This window comes from Atractosteus spatula, chromosome 2 (genome assembly GCF_055471065.1).
Source record: "Atractosteus spatula isolate fAtrSpa1 chromosome 2, fAtrSpa1.hap1, whole genome shotgun sequence".
Lineage (NCBI taxonomy): Eukaryota > Metazoa > Chordata > Actinopteri > Semionotiformes > Lepisosteidae > Atractosteus > Atractosteus spatula.
Window position 1 is genome coordinate 47,912,116 of NC_142707.1, and position 23,934 is coordinate 47,936,049.

General features: G+C 38.1%; 1 protein-coding gene across 1 annotated transcript in view; it reads right to left on the bottom strand.

Annotated features, from left to right (window-relative positions):
• me1 (malic enzyme 1, NADP(+)-dependent, cytosolic) overlaps nucleotides 1-23,934 on the bottom strand; it is a 167,276-nt gene that overhangs the window by 105,922 nt on the left and 37,420 nt on the right. Inside the window, exon 2 of the mRNA XM_088905921.1 lies at nucleotides 11-144. Within this exon, the coding sequence (XP_088762047.1) occupies nucleotides 11-144 (134 nt within the window). The remainder of the gene's footprint in view (nucleotides 1-10; nucleotides 145-23,934) is intronic.

Consider the following 23,934-nt stretch of genomic DNA (forward strand, 5'->3'; position numbering starts at 1 on the left):
TCACACTCACCTATCCAAGTCATCCTTCTTCATGTCATAATTCCTCAGTACTCTCAGCACTTGCACATCCTGACTAAGGAAACAGGGTGGAAGGAGGCCATGGATTCCCAACTGCAGCCTCTCCTCCAAGGTGAAAGCCATTCCCTACAAAACAATCCACAATCACAGTCAAGAAATAGTCTACACTCAAAGCAGCAAAACAAATTCTGGTTGGCATAGTAATCGAGCCTACAGTATGTGTATGAAATGCCATTTAGGCCATTCTTCAAACTTTACCTCTCATACGTGCATAAGTTGCTCACACTCTCCATACACACAAAAACCTCACATTCACTTGTTTAACCTCTCATATGTACTGTACATACAATGAATGTGAGAGGCAAAATAGTGAATGCGAGTGCATTTTGTGCGAATGTGAGAGGTAAAACTAATGAATGTGAGAGCATTTTGTGTGTATGAGAGGTAAAGTTCGAATAATGGCCTAATGGCACCTCATATGTACAATCACCTCAAGTCAGGAAAAAAAGCTTATGCACATCAGAACTTAATAGGATATTTTATCGGATTCATGTGAATACTTTGAAACAGCTGCTTCCTTCCATCTGAATGTTTTTTTTTTAATCAGACTGAATAAAACGTGCAATTTCATATTAATATCCAAAAAGAAACATTAGGGGTGTGGGTAAGTAGGTACAGTATGCTATCATCCAAAAAGGAATTAGTAACTGGCTGAATTGCAAGCTTCATTTTGCAATATTTTTTTCCAGTGTAAAATAATCCTCTCTTGAGTCTCACATTCCAATTTCCATAGCTTTTTGTACACATTTGTAATTGCCAGCTTGGTTTGCATCACAAGAGTTATTTAAAGTTGATAAAAGTAAAATAAAAATGAATATCGATAAGATGCCCACAGCACAACTTACAGATTTCAATAATTCTAAGGCCAGTCATTTTCCCTTTTGACGTTACTCAGCAAAAGCATGATAAATGCAATGTTAGGTCTTGCGGGTCCGCACTGATCGCTATCCTATTCGGTAGACTAGGTACAGTTCATGTCCCTACAATTGTAATCAATGTTAAGAGCAAAAAACTATTTATACTGTAATACATTTTTGTGCACCTCATACAGTGAAAGCACAAGATGCAGAAAACCTTCATGCATTTATGAAGTGCTCTTCAAAAATGTTACTTTGTTGAAAGTGAGCTAAGACCATGAAAAACTAAAGAAAATGTAGCAGAACATGCATTTTTTACATTCCTTAAAGCAATATGTAATTGGAACATTGTTAATGTTGATATGCAAAGAGGAAAAGCAGTCATTCTTCACCACAACCACAGAGCCGACAGGAATGACATTTACATGCTGTCCTAATTATGCAGAGACAAAACACTAAATATGCAAATAACCTCATGTGTAAGAAAATAGGGGAACAGTGATTCCATAAAGCTCCAAGTCAAGCTACACAAATTGATAGCAATTAGAATCCCTTTGCAACAGGACTAGCTAAGGCACACTCAAAGGAAGAGTCCTAGAAAAACTATACTGTATACAAGCATCTCCAAAAGCAAGACTGTAACCCAATAACACTTAATGAATTAGAGAAAACAAGTGCCTCAAAAGAGTTAAAACATTTGACTTAGTGAATCAAGAAAGTCTTAACAAGTTGTCTTCAAAACGGGGTTTTTAAAGTAAGACCTGGTTACTACTGGGATGCAAGAAAAAAAAATCAGAAAGCAGCTTTAAATGGCTGTGGTACCACCTACTGGTCTACTTTGCCCTCTAGACAATTTCCAATCCAGGGCCCTGTGTAGTAACAATACTTTAAGAGGTGACAACATTCTCCTGTTTCCACTGAAGGTCAGTTTACTATATAGTTAAATTATGCATACGGAAACCAATTCACAAGGGAATCCAATTTTAAACTATGCCTTGGAAATTAAAAGGACTGAAAAAGGGGATACAAGGATTAGTAATCAACTATCAGATTAAAACTGAAGTGAAACCAACACACTAAACCCAGGACGAAAATGCATTAGTCTAGTCTATCGATAATCTATTATAGTTAGTACTACAGTATATATACACACACACTAAAATGTTCAGATATTAAATGGATATTGTATTGTAAAAATGGGTATATACAGTATCTTACAATCAGATGGGAAACTGAGAAATTGGGTACACCATGGTTATTTTAAAAAGGTGAACAGTTTTTACTAGATCATTTTGATACAACTAATTACTCGCCCTCACCTAAGCAAACACTAAGCACCACTGCTGAACACTACAGCGCCATAAGGTCTAGCAAATCCTAAAATTTCCTTTTAGCTATATGGGCACAGACTAAGAATCTCTAGTGGTAGTACTTATTTATGTCTAGGGGGGAATATCACATGTTCAAATTTCAATTTCTGAAGCTTAGAAATTGGAATGCAAGCATACTACGAAATCTCTTTACTGTATGATTGTCTCAGTGTTAACCCTCCAATACAATTTGAATTAAGTGCCTATAGTAGGAATACAAAAAGCACCAGTATTAAAACATTCTACTCCAACCAGGAAATTTGCCCCTTGGTACTGTAGCTTAAACACTATGTATTACCATACTTTTACATTTACTTAAATGGATGAATACTGAAAGATTTTCAACAAGAGGTATTTAAAAAAGAAATTACATTTTTCTTTTCCCAGTGTGGGACCACATTTAAGCAGGAAGTGAAACACTGGCAAGTAGTCATTTCTGACATGCTTTTAAAGAGAAAAAAAATCAGATGTGTATCTTATTCTTAAGTGCCTAAGATGACCCTGAAGAAATGTTTAGAAAAATGAAGCCAGTAAAACAATTGGAGATTTGGGGATTGATTTCCACAGATATACCTGTAAATTATTTGGGGCTGTGCATAAGGTAAAATAGGGCTAAACAGACAAAAAAAGTGAATCCATCAGGAAATGTAGTCCTTTTTCACTGGAAAAGTTTCTCGAGGCAAGGCTTAAGATTGCCAAAACACACATGACCTGCATGCAGTTCTTTCTACAACTTCCCAAACAAAATAATTTCCCACTCATTCTTCAGACATTAAAATGTCAGAAATTCCAAGTGATTAAAAAAACAACTTATATCTTTAAGTTTTGACATTTAAGGACATTTCAAATACACTTGCCATGTCACATTTTTGTGTTTGTTTTTATAAACATATGCTTGTTGGTAGTGGAATGCAAAAAAAAACACTGCACTATTAACAACCTTTTCTGCAGAAAAAAATAAAGCACTCCTGTCAGTCCAGACAAACTCCAGTGTTTTCATCTGTGGGCCAACTAAAGGTATCACTTGAAAGCTTAATTTCCCCACAAGACGTGTAAAAAAAAAGTTTAAAATTGCTATTTAGACCTTTCCAATTCTCCATCTACATCCTGCCACTGCTATGAATTTCTACAATTAAGTCTCCCAATGAATAACCGGATTTATTAATACTCAACAGCAATATTTCTGTAAAAGGGCTCCAAAACCAAATCTCAGGAGGCAGTAAGGTAGGGCATATGATGCAGAATGAAAGGCTTTCAGTACAAAGAACCATGCAAATCAGAATTTTAATTTATTTTAAAGATTAAAGCTTTTTGATTACCATGGAGAATTTAGAATCTACATCTGCTGCTATGCTTTCTTCATCCTGGGCTGGGATTAAACATTTGCTCTCTGATACAGATCTCTGTGCCAGGATGACAATTTTGCAACATTTTAAAAAGTCATTTGCACCTGTGTCTGTTATTCAATAATATAACTACTAAGAACTGGTCAATCCAAAATAATGGAGCAAACTCTTATTAAAAGTGAGGAGAGTGCATGGTGTTGTTACTGCTTCACAGCCTGTACTAACCTGTTTAAGTGTTGTCTCAAGTCACATACTGTACACTGAGAATGGTGAGATTGGACAAAGCACTCTTAAAATCAACCATAAGTTGTAAAGTTCATCTTTGTGCATCTTAAGATGCATCTATATTTTAGGAATCTGATCATTTTGTATTGGCAAAGGTTTTCAAAAATGGGCAACAAATCTGTCTTAAGCCAATCCTACATTTTAGTCTTCTAATTGCAAGCAAGCATCTATTTTTCTATTTAACCATAAGTTTACTGGACAGGACTACAGCTAAAAAAAGACCAACATTTTGATGTTCATCATAATAAATACGGTCAAAACTGTATTCAGTTTCATACTGAATAGTACATGGCAGATTGACAACAGCAGATGAATACAGATATAATCAAAGATTGATTCACCACCAGGCATTTTGCACAAAGGACAGGGAAATTAATGTTCACACCAAGCACACTAAAAATCTTCCCAGTGGTTGATCCGAGTTTACTTTGAAGTGTAGTCATGTTATCCCAGCAGGAACAATAGCTCTCAGACATTCTCTACGTTTTTACATCAAGTTCTTACCACACAACTCCCATGTTCTCTCATGTGTACACATTTGTTACTCTACAAAACAAATTTACATAATTTTTTCATTTTCCTAATTTGAGGGTTCCAAAATGTTCCAGCACACCCGTTAAGGTCTGAAGGCACACTACTGTGCCACTACATATCAGCTGCTTTAAGCCTCTAAATAATGTACGATATCCATTACATATTGGAAGTTTGGATTTTATAAAGAAAATGTTTCCATTAAATACAGAGGAGTTATGGAAAGGTACTCAGGTATGTTTTGAGAACACCATATAATAGTGGATTTCTGGGGGGGATAACGCACAAAAATCTACCTCATAAACCACTAACTGAATGAAGTAAACAAACTGTTCCTTGAACTGTGTTAAATGCTACTGTAATTCACTATTCACAGCATAGTTTTGAAATAGGTTCAATATCAGAAGTCTCGACTCACTCCCTGACTGGCCCTTTTCTCAGTCCTCTTTAAAAAATGACTAAGGGTATAAAAGCACATAAAAATGCTGTCAAAGACATGTTGTTAACAGAAATGTGTTGAGGGAAAAAAAATTGACCCAGAGATCCATTCCAAATACATTTCACCCATCAAACATCCCATTGCCTAAATAAACAGCGGCCACTGCCAGAGTTATAAAATAGGTGTAATGCTTTTAAACAGTACAACTATAGTTTATTGTAATTGGCTCTCTTATTGAGAGCCTCCTCCTTACCACTCAGATACAGGTTAAATCCTCAGCTAATATTTGCTGTACAAACTGTATAATGCTGCTGTTGAACAATGTGTGCAGCATCTTGCAAAAGCCACCTCCTTCAATTATCCAATTTTGAAGAATTACTCGGAAAATAGATACATTTCTAGTGAATGTATTCAAAATGAATGACCAAATTGAACAATTTGATAGAGGCTACAATGTTGTCAAAACCTACAAAACAGTGAATTTCAACTTTTAGAAGCATTTAGGCCCCTTTATGCCAGCACATGGAAGTAACTCTAGCAGCAAGTACAGCCATCAGTATTTTTGGATAGGCGTTCACCAGTTTTGTACAGTGAGATACTATAATTTTGCCCATTTGTCCTGGCTAAACTGACAGTTTGTGGAGGACAGCTGGACCGTAATCGTCAAGCCTTACCACATTTTCTATGGGATTCAAGTTAAAGTACCAGCCTAAAGCCAAACTGAAGTGGTTTGGACTTCAAGTCACAATCCTGCTGAAATGAAGTTTTTTTTGGATGTCTCAAGCAGGTCTTCTTGTAGAAGACACGTACACCATCCGTTCTTCCCTGAATTCAAAGAAGCTTCACAGGTCTCTGCTGAGGAGAGGCAACCCCATAACATGAATGTGACAGTTAGGATGGCACAGACTGAAGGATGTGTTGAGCTTAGAGCAGACATAACACTTTTCATTCAAAATCAAATTGGAGGCCCTTGTCTGACCATAAAATCATGTCCATTATCAATATCTTAAGATGTACTGCAAACAAAGGAGATGATTTTATGGTCAGACAAGGGCCATTTATCCTCATAAATGAGCACTTTCAGCAAACTTATCTCCATCCCTACACAAAGCTAGCCTATAGGAATGAGTGGCGAGCTCATTATTGCATGTCAGTTGACTTCTCAGCAACATCCCTAGTCAAATCCCGCTTGCCCCTTTCAAGAGGGGTCCAATATAGGATGTTTCTGGGCATTATGATGCACATTCATAATTCAGGGCAGAGTGGTGGCTTTGTGGCTAAGGATCTGCGCCTGTAGCTGGAAGGTTGCCAGTTCAAACCCCACAGCTGGAAGAGGAATCCTACTCCGTTGGGCCCCCGAGCAAGGCCCTTAACCCCAGCTGCTCCAGGGGCGCTGTACAATGGCAGACCCTGCGCTCTGACCCTAGGCTCTCTCCCTGTCTGTGTGTCTCATGGAGAGCAAGCTGGGATATGCGAAAAGTATTCCTAATGCAAAAAATCATAAAGGGTTAATAAAGTGATGTTATTCCATTAATATATAATGGACTTCCCTGCATGTGTGACCTTATGGACATGCAATCTTCTCCTGATCTGTGCCTCTCTACCACTTCATCCCCAACATGAAGTCTCATTGGGTCAGAATGGCTGATTACTAATACAACTTGTGTATTGTATGTGATGGTTTGAAAGTCAAATATGCATCTGCAGGATCTTATAGATAAATGTGATCACTATGAAGTTAAACCACTTTGAATACAAAGACCAGTGTGACTTTTCAAACTAAGCCAACAATGAAAAACCAGGAAACAATTTAGGCTTGCAATAGCAAAGGGTTGAATACTTGGGTAATTGAGAACCTTATTTTCTTTAAAAAAAGGTAACTTTTATACATCACTTTAGTTTTATTAGTTTGGATTACATTGGTCAAGAGTAAATATACATTTCTGATACAGGTAGCAACAAAATAGGGAAAATTGCTGTGAGATGAATACATTTAAGTTAAGGAAAGACTGAAACAGTTGCTAAACACTCTACTTGGGCTCTAGGAAAACAGTCAATATAAACACAAAGAACTTACTAAATAAGTGATTAAATGATGGGTATATTACTCAAAAATTACTTCATCCTAGCCTACTCACACCTTACATCCTAAGTCGTCGCAACAATGGCATGTACAGCAGCACCAGCAGCCATAGTGCATCTGTCAGCCTTCCTGTTCTGACCAAACTATCCTATTCTCCCTCCACACATGTCCGGATGGAGCCTGAGCTGAGCACCATCCAAGTTGGATGCTGGATCCATGGCATTGATGCAAGAGGGACATTGCTAATACAGCCATCATTTAGGATGATTTGCTGGTCTACAGAGAACTGCATAGAGTACTGGCACACAGAAGGACATGGAAGACTTAATACCCCACATACTCCATATTTATTTAGAATACTAATAATGTATGTTAGCATGCCCAGAGGAGTTTTTGGTTCCTCTCCTCCATTGTCTTCTGGCTTTTTCTCTTTCTGTATTGTAATGTCATGTACTGTCACACAGCTTTGTTACATGCCTTGGGGCAAACATGTTGTGAAAGGTGCTATATAAAAATTGAATTGAAAAAATGTCTTCCTGTATAAGGAATGTTAATGAAATGTTAGCTATGGTGTAATTGAGTTCCATCTCCGTTTGATTGCTTATTTCTCCCATTTCTGCCATCCAAGTGGAACTTGTCTTGCTTTCTTCCCACTAATCACAATTTTCAATTTTTGGTGATACAGCAGGTGACACTCTTCAGAAGTTAAACCAAGGTCCTGACTGCTTTGTCACTAAAGATCCCACTATTTGTGAGAGTATGAGAATTAACCTTGGCATCCTGACTAAATTTCACCAACTCAAACATCATGGATGGGCGTTGATCTTCAGACAAGGCTCCCTTACCATATACTAAGTGTTGTGGGGTGTTTTCTGATTAACCATCATGCAATATTATTGGAGACCAGTCTACAATAACCTCAGATGGGTTTTAGCCACCCGTTTATGGTGCACCTTTAGTAAGGGTGCCAGATGCCAAGACACCCGTCACAAGGTTCTAAGCTTTTATTTGCTTAAGGCAGCACCCTTAGCCATCTTGTACATATCACCCACATCTCCATATCCCAGATGTACTCCAAGAGAAGATCCTGAATAGTCTCTAGACTAATCAAGGGGAACTGGCATTTACAAGGGGGGGAAAAAAGCATTTTTAAAATTGTATAAGTCTACTGCTTTAAAAACTCTACCTTGAAGTATTAATACTTAGAGCACAAGCAGGACTGCTTGCATTTTAACCTAAATCCCTCTGAAATATACCAATTTTGATTTATTCATCCAATTAACCTTAAGACCCCTGAAAATATTTGAGGTGGCAGAGAGGGCAATTTTTTCCTTAATTCTAAGAATCCCACTAGTCTAGGACAAAAATTAATAAAATCTTCTGAAGGAACGCCAGTGTCACTGCTTCAGACACTTGAAATGCATTTCCAATTCTTTTGCCAGAATTTCTGTAGCAGTCAATGCACACCTGACTTGAGGAACAAAATTCCTCACCTTTCCAAGCCAAAACCACCTCCATATTTCCAGTTTTTAACCAAAGCAGACTGTGATTTTGTCCTCTGTTCACAGGAGTGATCAACAATCAGTGCATTTCCATTATGAACCTTCATGAAATCTTAATTTCTGTGAAACTGTGGTTTTGTTGCATCTCTGTGCACTTTAAATGGCTTCACTTCTGGTCTTAGACGGCTGCAGCCCATCAGGATTTATAATCCTCAATAAGTAAAGCTCTGGCAATAATGGCAATCTAGACCAATTAAGTAACCAGCCGATTCAAATCAAGTCCAGACTGGAACAAAAAACAAGACATGACAGCCCTCCAGGACTAGGACTGCATTACACGGTGCAGGAAGAATCTGCCAAGTTCCAAAGATCATTCCATTCAATTATAAAACTTCAGACATGCTAATAAGACTTGAAGAAAACCAAGACTGTTGCTGTTCTGTGCAAATCGCAAATGACACTGGACAAAAGCGCAATCCCACTGTTAGATTCTATAAAAGGTCTGACTGAGGGAATGTATCAGAGTGCAAGCTGCAAAGGAATAAACAGAGGTTACATTTCACACTGAAAAGTGTCAACATTTTGGCCGATTTTCAAACCTGAACAGAACCTTATTTTAATTTTCATTTCATGATTGAAAAAACAATCACTTTTAACAGTAGAAGTTAAAATCACAAAAGGAACAAACAAGCAGATTTTAAGACTAGTGCATGTACTTTTTTTAGAAAAGTACTTGCATCTGACTTTTATGATCATGCAGCCACAAGTGTTTGATGATGACAGTAGCTTTTACCACACCCTGTAGTTTAGCTTGGTTCAGCTAGAAAGGTTTAAATATAAATTTATCCTTAGAACAGTGTTTACATGGCCCTCATTCAGCTGGAATTTGTAAACAGATTGGAAAATGTTAAGTCGGCTATTGTGGGTTTATCTTTTGGCTTTCATTCAATCATACAGTAACAAAGGAAAACTGATTCCATTCAAAAGACTTTTGGCTATAAAAAGACTAAAATGTTAACATTTGTTCTTGGCTTTATACTGTAGATGTTTAAGTTATGAAACTCCTATAATACTAAAATGAACTGTGAGCAAAAAACAAGCATCAGTGTTGAGAATTTTCAAGGATTTCTTCTCGCAGAACACAGTAATGTGATAATTACCATGTTGTTCCATGTTTAAGTCACTTACATATAGAATAATAACTTCTAAGGCATGCAAATTTTGAATAGTCATTTCTAGCCCAGGGAAATGTGCAACATAAGAAGCGTTTGCCAATAGGTGCTAAAATTCATGGCGTTTCAATGCAGAGTAAAATTAAGGGATACAAATACTAGGTAGAGAAACTTGGAGGAAAAAAAAAGTCTAAGAACTAAATAGGAAGACTCCAGTAGAGCATGTACCTCCAGCCTGTTGGCCTCATTGTGTAAAAGCAAACATCTTTTCACTTAAAAAAAAAGCTTTAAATAGAGAAAATTTCAATCCAGGAAGACATGGTCAGTGTAGGGGACAGATTCATGGAGATGCATGATTTTCATATACAAAATTTTCTAGTGGAAGATTTCCCCACTGTGTATACATACACGGTTCACGTTTGAAAGTGAGGAAAGAGTTACATGTTCCACTGCAGCATGTTACTTTTAAAATATGCAAGGGCATAACATTTAAACAGTCCAGTAATTGAATTACCATAGAATAAGCATAGAGGGGCGATAAACAATGCAAGCAAAAATTCACCCTATTCCATTAAACTGTTTTGAAACTAAATCAGGATGTTATCCAGCAATATTACAAGGCTTATGCAATATGAAGGTTCCATCAACTATTTATTTCCACTGCTGTGCTGCAGGATAATTTGCATTTTTAGGACCGGGATTCCCAATCTTTGTCCTGAGGACCCACAACCCTCCTGGTTTTTGTCTGACTTTAGCACCCATATACTTGAGCTCTCAACCCTCAACAGAACGAGTTAAGTTTACCGTGTTGATTCAGTTAAGGATTCATTCCTACAACAGGGTTCTGGTGAAGTGGTGTGGATTCCTGCAGGAGTGGTATGAAATAAATCCTACAGTGCGTAATATGGATGTCACGGACGTCCAAAAGGGACTAACCGTGGGGAGCAGGAGAGCAGAAAAAGACCCATATGCGTAGCGGCGAGACGGGAAAAAGGCCCGGGCTCATAGTGCAAAGAGTTCAGGATTGCCGTATAGAAACCTATGCCCTCAGGGAGCAGACGTGGGGCGCCCTGGTGCTAGGTGGGTCTCAGGACATCCGAACGTCAATGCTGAGCGAGGACAGAGTGCAAGACCCGGAAATATATAGCCCAAGGGAAAGGGAGAGAAGAGCTCCGGAGACTTAAACAAAAAAGTACACAAGCACAAACACAACAGACAAAAACCTGGGAAAGACCAAGGAGACAAACCACACAAAACAGATAGGACCCAAAAACAAGTTCTGAGGCACAGGGAGCAGGGGGGAACAAAAAGGAGGGGAAACCAGGAAGAAAAAAAAATCAAAACAAAAGGCAAAAAACAAGAAAAAACAGCAAAAAACCCCGGGGAAAAATACCGCAGACTGGGCAATAGGCACGTTCACATTCTAACGCTGATATCGGAGTGGACAACCTGAGGAAAGCCAGACCGAAGTCCGCTCACAGACAGATGCCCGGAGTGATATCCAGCGAAAAGAATGGAGGAACGGCAGAAAGCTTACCATTCTATCACTGATATCGGAGTGAGCAAGACCAGGAAGAGCCAGGCACGAAAACCCGCTCCAGACACAGAAGCTCGGAGTGATATCCAGTAATAAGAATAAGAAAGCCAGCTCAACATTCAATCACTGATATCGGAGTGATCTACCCGAGGAAAGCCAGGTGCAGGACCCGCTCACAGGCACGGAAGATCGGAGTGATATCCAGCGATTAGAATAGAGGAACTGAAAAAAAAAAAAACAGCCCAGAGAAAAAGAAAAAACTGCGGCAAAACAAAAAGTGCCGCTCGCGGGGTCAGTAAGTGGCTCAGCATTCTGTCACGGACGTCCAAAAGGGACTAACCGTGGGGAGCAGGAGAGCGGAAAAAGACCCATATGCGTAGCGGCGAGACGGGAAAAAGGCCCGGGCTCATAGTGCAAAGAGTTCAGGATTGGCGTATAGAAACCTATGCCCTCAGGGAGCAGACGTGGGGCGCCCTGGTGCTAGGCGGGTCTCAGGACATCCGAACGTCAATGCTGAGCGAGGACAGAGTGCAAGACCCGGAAATATATAGCCCAAGGGAAAGAGAGGGACAGGAAGGACAGCAGACCGGAAACTAGGGACAGGACAGAGAAGGAGCGCCCTCTGCAGAGGGCGTGACAATGGAGTGGTGAAAGTAAACCGTACTGATATGTTGAAGTTTGATGCAAGAATTATTTTACAAATAGGGGGTTAAGAAAAAATCAGAAATGACTGTGTGGATTAATCAATAATTAAAATATAAATCATAACTGCCAAGCTATACTGATATGCCAAGAATATACCTACAGTAGGTGGTTGGTATAAATGGAAGCACCCGAGTTTACCAAATCTGTGCCAGACAAGAAAAGAGTAATAAGACTTGAATGTTATTTATAAACAAGGCAGGATGTAGGACTGAAATGACTACCAAATAAAAACCACCTACAGCTACCATTTAAACCTTTATAAACCCAGATATTACAAGGTGAATGGGAACTAAACTGAGGGATTCCCTGCACGGAAATCAGAGTTCCCTAAAACCAATAGAACAGGAATTTCTCTTAAAGTTCAAATATTTAAAACTACAAAGCTGGTCTTTACAGATCTGGAAAAGGAGCTCTTGCCTGGCATGCCCTCTTTCCTGTCCTCCTTCTCTCCCTCTTTGCCCTGTGTGTGCACTCCTTTCCTATGCCATATTCCTGGATTGTTCAAGACACTTAATTACCCACAACTTAATTAACCAAGGTAAAAACCAAAACAATACCTTTGATCAATGGGTCTTGCACACAGCAATCCTACGGTAAGTAAAGTAGAAGGCGCCATCCTTTGGATGAGACATAAAACCGAGGTCCTGACTCTGTGGTCATTAAAAATCCCAGGGCGTTTCTCGAAAAAAGTAGGGGTGTAACCCCGGCATCCTGGCCAAATTTCCCACTGGCCCTTACCGATCATTGCCTCCTAATAATCCCCGTCTATGAATTGGCTTCATCACTCTGCTCTCCTCCCCACTGATAGCTAATGTGTGGTGAGTGTTCTGGCGCACTAAGGCTGCTGTTGCATCATCCAGGTGGATGCTGCACATTGGTGGTGGTGGAGGGGAGTCCCCACTACCTGTAAAGCACTTTGAGTGGAGTGTTCAGAAAAGCACTATATAAAAGTGTAAGTAATTATTATTAAACACTTTACAGTAGTGCCTTTCTTGCTTTGAAGTGTCCAAGAACTTCAAATGTTTACGCTCATCAGAATCTAACCATTGTATCTAGATTCATTAAAACCTCAATAGCCAATATTATATTGTAAAAAGAGCTTAGCTACAAGGAAAACAAGCAGGTGTGTGGGTACCCAAGTCCAGCAGCTTTTTCGACCTCTACCTTTAAAGCTCCTAACATCATCCATTAATGGTTTGGTGTTTTCACCATTTTTAAATGTGCTCTGTTCCTGGAGTGGTGACAATTTTTCATCAAGTCCACAATGTAATACTCTGATATATAGTACATTTGGAAAGCTTAAAAATCAGCATTTCCTCAGTTGTTACAGAACAATTCATTGGGTCCAACATGCATTCTGCATTTGAAATTATAGAAGTTCTTTTACACCAGTTATCAAGTTTGCTCATGGAAATAAGGTTAAATCTTATACAGTACATCATAAGCACCAATATAAGACATAAGAAACAAGTAGAAGTGAATTCCATGCTGAAAAAGCCAATGTTGAATAACGCTCTGCTGGTTCCTACATAGCTCTCCATCTGAATCTCATCATAACCCTTAGTCCCACAACAGCATTAAGGCAAACTACCTTTGCTTTTGTAAATGGTACACTTCAGTAGTAAGGGATACATGCTTAACATAATAGGCACTAAATGCTCAGTCCCTTCTTTTTCAGCTTTCTATTTTTACCTTCCAGTGCTCCTACTGTATGTACTGTATACCACAGCAGCCTGACACACCATGCTGTGGTTATATGCAAAGCACATTTACTGTACCACATGCAAGTTACACATGGCATTAGCTTCAGGAGTATGAGAGAGTGCTTAAGATTTGCATGCAATGCAGATTCTTTCCATCAAGTGGGATTACTGAAAGTTTGCCAGCTTTCTGTGAATGAGGTATGTTGAATGAAAACTGGCCACCTTTTAAGGACTTTTCCCATTCTTTAAACCTTAGCATTCTAAAATTCAGAGCTGTATATTAGTATGAAATCGTATCTTTGCTTTTCAACCATCATGTAGTTCTAACTGCTCCTGGACATAAGGTATAGAATAACAGGTCTAAATGTCCTTGTCTCACGAGCTCATTAAAAATGAGTTTACACAGGATTGTGCTATGCAGAATGTAACTCTTTGTCATCCATACAATTGAGACACTAATGGAAACAAGCAGAAAACAACCAATTAGGAATTTCCACACAAAAGAGGCAGCAGTGTGGGCTGTTATTTAAAAAGCCCATGTTTGCTCAGATCACAAGGCAGACTGTTTGGGCAACAGAAGACCTAAGGCTTTTTTGGCAGCTTTGCCGTGGGAATTTGTGGGCAGCTTGGCAACCTCAACATGCGACTATGTGATGGCAACCTCATGCCAGTGGTTTGGACTGCATTCAGAAATACCTCCATCGGCATCTTTCAACAGAGGATGTCCCCTCTAAAAGCAGCTCAAAGGTGAATATAGTTCAAAATACAATGAAGAATTTGTTTTGGGTTTTCTTTCACAAAATACATGGAAGGGGGGGGGGGGGGGGTAGCTAGTGTGTGCATGTATCTTAAGTTTACTTTTCAGTCACTACAATAGAACTTTCAAAAACAAGACTTCACAGATCTGCACTGAAAGGAAAAAAACAGCCTCTAAACCATTGCTTATCCAGATTTGATTTCAGTAAAATGTGCTTAAGACTTTCATTCCTGACAATTTTAGATTAGAAATACACAATACTCTGCCTCCTATTATCTTTTCAGGCCTTTGCATGAGTAAAACACATGTTTAACTGTAAATAAACAGCCACAAAACTAACTTGAGAAATGGCACTGTTTTGATTAAAGGTTCAATTTGGATTTAATGGAGTATATAAAGTTTTAAAGCCACCAACCATAACTGATTCATCACAAAGGCTTGAGGATAGCTGGAAGCTCTCCCAGCACATGCAGGGAGCAAGGCAGGACTACAAGTCCATCCCAGGGGGAACTGTCAATTTAAAAGACCCATTTACTTAGTCAGCATCTTTGAAATGTGGGAGGAACCTGGAATAACTAGAGAAATCCGTCCCAAGAACAATGTCTGAACTACAATACAGAAAGTCCAGAATCAAAACCAGACAGAAGTTGTATTAAGCACCAGATACTTCCACTAACAAAATGTCTACACATTGCAGTACAATTCACATGCAGACAGCCTGGGAGAGAATTATTGTTCATTCTTTGCCGTAATCCTTCGATAAATACCGTTGCATCTGTGAACAGAAAGCTGCCTCTTTCATTGTGCACTACACATACTGCTGCCTTCGCATTGCATTGAGACATTCCAACTAGAAAATCTCTAACTGGGGAGCATGTTTGTCTGATATCAACATTGAGTCCCTACATATTTAATATGCTTTCCATCAATGCACAATGTAGTTTCCTCCAATTACCAGTTTTAAAGTTAATACCCTCCAAAAAGTTATTTTAGAGCAACATTTAATCAGGCAACACATCCCCTAACTGCACAGCTCTCAGCACTAGAATGAAATATTTGGCCGTTATCAGTTCTACATTTATGTCCTCCATGTACGTAAATGGTTGCCTTCCCCTAAAAAAGGGGGGAGGTACAGGTACAGAAAGGATACTAATTCAATGATTCGAATGGGGGAAAAAAAACAAATTGTCCCAGTCATCCCCATAAATGTAGCATACAACAGGGAAAAAAAACCCACATACCCAATATACAAATTGGACTGCCATCCCACCTCGCTGTTCTTCAGTGTTTGTAGTACACAGTATTGGAGGCAGTGAACTGTTCAAAATGCAACAGTTAGTAAATCGTGAAATCAAATGGCAAAGATTTGTTTTCCTGCCTGCTCCACTCTGCAGAGTATTGTATTGATGATCTAGAAGTTTTCAAATGAATCCAAGGTCTTTACCCATCTTTATATTGAAACATAAATTCAATATTGCATATTTAGAGTTTTATTTGCAAGATCCTACAATACATCATGAACAAAAAGCTTCTGAACATGTAATTACATTAAGTCAGACAGGTAAATACTGCCACAGAGTTCTTTTTCAAGTCTGAAGCTATGGATGATCTCTATAAAACTAAACTTATTTTAGGATCTGCAATATATGCAAGAAATCTGAATATACCACATCTGAGTTGTTTAGTTTGCATTGCTTTTTTTTTTAATGCCCACAACTATAAATTAACTTTCACAGAACTTGAGCTCTGCATATTACAGTCAATTTCAACCTGTAATTTCTTTGCAAGTTGGTGCCACCCTTATACCCAAAAACAGTTCAAGATTTTAAAAGTCGAAGTGAGGGAGGAATGAACTAATTAGAAGCCGAAGATAAAACATTTGATGTTTTGCATTTTGAAAATCCACACCAAAGAGGACTAAAAAAAAAAGATACAAAGACAATAGTTCAGAGTCTGTACCAAGACTGCACACACACAAAAAAAAAAAAGGTAGAGATACAATTGTCTTCATAGGATTGCTCATAGAAAGACAAGCATACCTGTAATCTTGTGAGAAATTACAAATTGACCAAGTCCATCCATCCAGTGCATAACTATTTCACCCAGTTCAGGGAGATCCAGAGTCTACCCTGGCAAGTAATGGGTGCAAGGCAGGATACACCCTAGATGGGATATCCGTCTGTTGGGGTCTCACGCAGACATGCTCACACCAGGGCCAATTTACTTTTAATTAACTGGGGGAGGAAACCAGAGCACCCAGAGAGGTACACACTAAAAACAGAGAACATAACCTCTATGCAGATAGTACCCCAGGGACTGGACCCAGGGTGCCAGCAATGCAAGGTAACAATGCTAACCCCTGAACGACCATAACAGAATTCTTACAACTGACTTTTGCACGCTGCATTTTACTTTGGCATTTTAGAAAGAATGGAAAACTACCATGTCTCTTAATTATCAAGCTTTTTATGGTTTATTCCTGAGAGTTCCAATGATCATCCTACTGTATATCAGTGTTGTTGTATAAGCTAGCTTCTTGAAAGGGTCTGAACATTGTGGCAGGCCCTGGTAAGGCTAGGAAAAGGAGGTGGGTTTGATCCACATACAGTATGCAGCAAGGGTCACATACAGTACAGTACATGGTATCCTTGCCATGGAGAAAGGGCCCTTCTTGTAGGATACCAGTGACTGCTGATCCACAAATCCCCATAAGGTTAAGGCTGTCTAAGATGACCAGGGAGGTTACAGGGGAGGTTCCATGCATCACTGTGTATAAGAACACAAGAAAGCATGCAGATCACACCTTCTGGCTCATCTTCCTCTATTCATTTAGCACCCAAGTGAAAAACTTCCTGCTGCTTTTTAAAGGGGCCTCAATTTGGGCCCCAACTACTTGATAATGTAGTTGATAATGCTACTCTTCTTGCTACTCTTAAATTTGCCAATACTAGAATATCCTTTTTTTTAATATTGTGACTAAACCTGAACACATTCTAAATCTGTTTTATTAGCATTTTGTAAAGTTTAAAGAAGGATTTCCCTGGATTTAAATCCAATGCTTTGCTATCTAACCAAACATCCTGTTTCCTCCGTTTCTTGCTTATTTTATGAACTTGAAGATCTACACAAACACCCAGATTCCTTTAACATATATCATCCATGTGTCATGTATAGTTTACATAATTTTCTTATTTCCCCAAACTTGGAGGAATGTTATCAGCAAATGTGACTAGATTCTAAATTTTACATAATTGACGTTGTAGATCGGGACGAACAATAAGTGTAAATTGGATTCCTAGGAGAACTGCTAATTTGCAGTTTTAAATGTCCCCGTTACAAGCAACCAGACTTGATGTGAAAATAGGGTTGAGGGTTTGGCATTGGGCCAGAGGGCAACATTGAGACTTTCTAAATACCACAACCTCTCATTCTTAAGAGGAAAATAAGCAACTGGTTGCATCTTCTCCTTTAAAAGGCCAGGGTGGACAGAGGATGTCTATTCAGACCCTCACAAGTGTCTTTGAGACAACAGATCTAATGAGATTAAGCATGGCAAATTTAAAGGATAAAAACAAATTAATACCACATTTTAGTAGCAGACAGCAACAGCCCACCAGTAAAAAAGCTAGCTGGTTTGGAGTGAACTGGGTTAAATGGGATTGACCTGGTAGAGTTTTCCACTGCTCATCATTTTCCAACTTGGGAGTCAGGCAAGCACTCATACAGTCAAGTACAGTAGTTGGAAGGTACAGTAAACGGATACGGTTGATGTTAACCGTTAACAGATGTAAATAAAAATGTTAAAGAACACGAATTTAGGATAATACCAAAAAATGTAAAATGGCCAAAATACTGACCAATTGCAGGACAGAATTAGTTTTTTTTTTTTTACTTTTACACATGTATTCACATGAATTTCCAAAGAAACACATGGAGCAACTATAAGTACTCTAGACAATAGCAGCCGTTTGATTTATTTTTATACTTTAGCCATTATTAGCATTACTGAGATTGTTCACTCACTATTGAGATTGCGTTCCCTGGTGAAGCATTACTACATCAGAATTTTAACTTAAAAGAAACTTTAACAGTTTGCTTTAGATATATTGTCTAATTTCTGTGGGCAGTTTCTTAATGACAGGATTTTTTCCCCCCAATTAGTCTTAGTTTAGCTCTATAACAGAAATAAGTGATTGGTCGATAGTTCCTTCTAAATTATGGTTACATCTACTTCTCCAATCAGTAGGTATTGCTCCCATCCAGAATAGATGAAATAGGATATTTAGCCTACTGTAGCTAGGCTTTCTCATCTCTTCCCCATGATAAGTATTGGAGCTGTAGTTGCCACACGCTTTAGTGCCAGAGTAAAAATGAAGACATGAAACTGGTACTCTGTGGATTAAAAGTCTGTTGGAAATAGTCGGTAGGTGGTATCTTCACCAGATTTTTTAAAAAACTGGGTCTGTAAAAAAAACGGGACTCTTGAGAAGGAACAGGTTTAATTTATACTGAAGAACTCTGCAATCGGTGAACACTCAAGTGACTGAAGTTGCTTACTTGAAGTTCCAATAAATGTGCCCATGTTCAGCCTAAAGTCAGGCTGCAGTGATTTCTGGGGCACCAGTGATGCTTGTCACTACTGCAGTTGACCTCTTGATTTGTGACATGAAAAGTTTAAATTTGCTACCTGAAGGCCTAGTTAACAAAATGAGTCTAAAATCACATGATAAAAATGAAATTCCATTTCCAAACAGTCTGTTTCAAATACAAAATAAACTGGATTTTTTTAAGTCATGTAAACAGTGCCTTGACATGTTCCGTTTGCACATCTCCCCTTCTGTTCCAGACGCTTCAGTATAAAATACTTCTAAATGCTTGAGATGTACCACATGTTCTAGTTTCTTTTTAAAATCCATTACACAAGGCTGGGCATGAAGATTAAAAGCCTTTTGCCAAGCCCAAGGATGCTGGAAGCAAGATCCAAAAAACAAATTTGCAAGCAAAATGCTGAATAATAATTAAAAATATATATTTATGCCATCTTATGAACAAGCAAAATAATGCAAGTGAAATGCTTCTCCAGTAGTGCATTAAATACACCAAAAAGAATGCTTTCCATCTGAAGCTAGACTATCATCTTCTCTCCAAGCTGGCGGACCTCGTGTGGTTTAAAAGCTTAAGACCACAACAAGTGTTTCCACAGCTGCGTTTCTCGGCAAAACAAGTAATTTGTTAATGCTTTGGAGTAAGCACATTAAATTATTTTTCCCCTTATAATTGTTTATTCATTGCACATGCATAAAACAAAGCACTGAAATTCAGATTCACAGAAATTCCACTAAAATTATGGACACTGTGGCAAACAAGAACATCCTTTTGTGACTCAATGATTATGGATTCACCTAAAATTCAAGTAACTGATGTTTGCATTCCCCCCCCCCCCCATCTGTAAACAAGAGCATGCAGGCAATGATTAGCCCACATTAATTCCAAGTTATCTAATCAATGTTGTTCAGCAACTTGAACTGTGTGCATTTGAGATTTTCCATATGAAGAAAATGGAATTTTAAAACCTCTCTCAAGGAAAAAAGTAACATACTGTATGGTGTCTTGTGATCAGGACACCCACTGAGTTAGTAGATCAAAAATGTTTATATACTGTAGATTTTACTCCTAGTCAACTGACTGTAGGATTCATTTGGTCTTTCAGAGGGGAAAAAAAAGTCATAAGCTTTTGGGCTGGTATACTTATTATGCAAAACAAGTATTGCCTAGAAGTCAGGATCTGACACTTTCTCATTCTCCCCCATGTGAAGTACTGTAGCTGTGGATCAAGACCTGAAACAATTCAATGTTCCAGATCAGATGTATAACAGCTTAAAGATTCTACCTGCTATTCTGTACCACTCCCCCAGTTACCCAATATGCAGGTTTGCACAGTATGGCGCATCTAGACACCGTACACACTCAAAATAGTAGGTTCAACAGCACACTTCAATTATCAGCCACTATTTTCAATACGGTACAGTTCCCGGCACACTATTATGCAAATAGCTATAACAAATCCACATCATTCTTGCCGTTACATTCATTTAAAAGGAAATATCCCTTGAACTCGTTTTGGTAATTGATTGCCAGCAAAATATGAATACACTAAAGGTTCACAGGCCCCATTTGGTTTCTACCCTCAACATTAAGAAATGTTCCAGCTCCAATAGATGCACAGTTTGGATTCATCATCCCGTGCACTGACTTGTGCATGTTTTCTATTTAGTGTTATAATAACAGCCTGTAACACTGACAGCATTTAACCACATTATACAACAGCTGAGGGAAAGACTGACTCATAGTGCACCTAACTTTACATATGGAACGTCATGGCAAAACCCATTTAAAAATAACAGAAGAATCTGTTAAAATGAGGATTGAAAAAGATAATCCAAGGTTATTTTTTACTTTTTATTCCCATATTGTACAGCATACCAACCTAGTTTTATCAACTGTGGTATTGATGTCTAGACAGAAGATAAACTGCACATAAATCCATTTACAAAGCCAGTAGTTCTCATTGACAGCCTTGTTTAGATCTCTTCCTTATCTGAAAAGGGTCTTCTATTTTTGGCAAAGTGTGAACTTGAAGATCTTTTGTAGCTTCTCCCTCTTAAGTGTTTTTCAATATATACCATCAGGATTTTTTTTACTTTCATAGCACAGATTGAAAAATTGTGTCAGCTCACTATTTTGGATAGCTACATTGAAACACTTGGGGAAGCAGATGTGTAAAGCCACAGTGCACTGTATAAACTGGGTCTCCAATTCAATTGTAAGTGAGAATTTTCTTAATTTCACTGATGGACTAACCTGGCTAAATAAGGGATTTACATAAGCCAATAAATTTATTCCTGGCCTGAACATTTAGCTCCAACATTTGCTAAAAGCTCCTAAAAATCTTCCTAAAACACCCCAGTTTGCAAGACTCCAGAGGTACCCCTAGATGAAATTCAGAAGATACATCTTTGCTCATCAAGTGGATAATAAACCAAGTTTACCAGTGTCTTAGACATGGCTTTTTGATTTACACTGAAAATGGTATCAAAAATAAAATTTGGCCATAATGTTTAACATACAAAAACCTGGTCACCCTTATATATATATAATTTCATCCTAAAATGTACAGTAACACACCAAAACAATCTATTTCAAGGTCAGAGTACCTTGGCTTAATCCATCTACTGCAGATAAATACCAACTCCAAATGCTTTTAACTAGATTCCACTGACACATGGAAACAATTTTCATCTACTAGTTACCAGAAGGATAGCAACAGTGTGCAGTAATATAACCTGACATTCTTAAGTGTTACACTATCACAACTTATTTAAAATCAATTTGCATGCAAACCTTAAGCCAATTAATTTACATTTCTAGAAGTAAATTAATTTACAAACTTGTTTTCCTGTTCCAAAGCAGGCAAGTGTTACAAACCTGTAAGACTAATCCCTACTGAAGACCTATATAAAAAAAGCAACAGGGTGTGGCATGCCAGTGTTTTGGGCATTTTTAAAGCAGTGCTATGAAATTGATCCAAATGTAATGTTTTAAAAGTAGAGAATTTGCTTAACTTCACAGCTGCCACTAACATTTCCCCTTCGATCTGCAACCTTATTTTCAAGGCACTACTTGGACATAATACAGACCTAAGATGTCTGCCAAGATAAGCATGGTAATCAGCAAAGGAATACAATAAGGATATATATTTTTTTGAAGACACAAAGTAAGATGTTATTTCAAAGCATATCGTATGAATGTACAGTAGGTTTACAAGGAAAAATTCCACATCTGCTGAAAACCATAAATGCCTAGTGTGTAGCAAAATGTATTGTTCCTTAAGTATTTAGACATTTTTGAAAACAAAGCTTCTGGTAACCAAATAGAAGGGAATTGAGCTGAAATGGCATTGTAAGCCATCTTTAATCTTCAAACTGATACATACAAATGTGGATTTCAGATTACATTTCCAAGGAATATCCACTGCCATTTAACTTTTAATAGCATGTTTTTTTTATTACCAAATAACTACATTATAACTTCAAATGGCACTGATTAACATCATACCTGAATACTCCAAATGGAACAGAGGGACCGTGAAGCTTAATGAAATTTCAGGGTTCAAGCAAGCAGTCCAACTAGTCCAGAATTGGGTCAATGTTGAATGCCAGCACAAGCAGTTGGAAAAGTAAAGTAACATGAACTGGTAGAGGTCAATGCTATTAAATGCTATTTAGAACAAGGCTCCAGAGTCAAAACATTTCAGCATGGAATTAACTTCTTTGCTTATGTGCAAGCCGACACAAAAGTAGCTTTCCACTCTAACCTCTTCAAGTGAGATACCCGCTTTCAGCACCCAGACTTTTGGTTATTGAATCATTAGAAAAGCAGAATTTATTCCTACTATAAATCATTATATTTTAATAGTCCACACTGCATAATATACAGTATAAAGCATTTTTGTTATAATGAATGACAGCAGAGATCAAAAAGGTTTGAGACTTATTTATATTCACACCAAAACTAATAAAGGAAGGTACACATTTTGGCATTTGGGATCCTTAAAGCATAAAAAAAAAAAAAATCGCTACAGTAGCTCCAGAATTGGACAAAATAAAAACACTGATTGCTTGAGGTAATATTGATACTTGTGTGCTATGCATACTCTTCAATTTCACTTTGAACAAGCAACTACAAAAAGCCAGAACTAGACTAACCTCATTTTTATTATAACACTTCAGAAAAAAAAAAAATCAAGGTCCCCTTCCCAAAACTGGATCTTATTTACTTCTGCATTCTCTCAATGTTCTGATTCACACAGATGGCATGTATTTGGAAAAGGTCCCTTTGTCAGACTCGCACAGCTGTAAGGAATGCATTACCATTTTCATCCTCCCACATTAGACGTTCTCAAGTAAGCTGTAGGATCTATAAAACTGAGAACTTCTACAAGGTGGATGCTTTAAAAAGTTCATATAAAACTGCAAAATTTCATTGCTTTCCGTCAACTTGCACAAGCACATCTGACAAGAAACATGGAGGTCATGCCACTGGCCCTTCAGCAAATTCAGAAGCATCCACATGTCTACCTCGCACAAAATGAAATTCATTAACCCTGAATTCTAAATGACTTCCACATCAATGTGCTGTATTGAAGCATATTTATACTATATAACAGCATGCTTTTTCAGCATTCTTTCTTTGCTCAACATTGGTGTTTGATGAAGTAATTTCAAAGTGTTTAACTTGGCGGTTGGGTTTACATTTAGCAATGTAATTGAGATTTAATGAAGGAATGTAGATTGTAAACAGTTCCCAGGTGCCTCTCACTTTGCTGCTTCACTTTATTAATGCAATGTGAAAGAGGACTTTGTCTGGTGACTTTTCAGAACCATAGGAGTTCTATTCAAATATGTCAACAGCAATAAGAGGGGTATATAGATGTACAGAGGAAAACACTCCCTTGATAAACAAGTTATACACAGATGACTTTCTGAAGTTTCATCACATTATGCATTTCA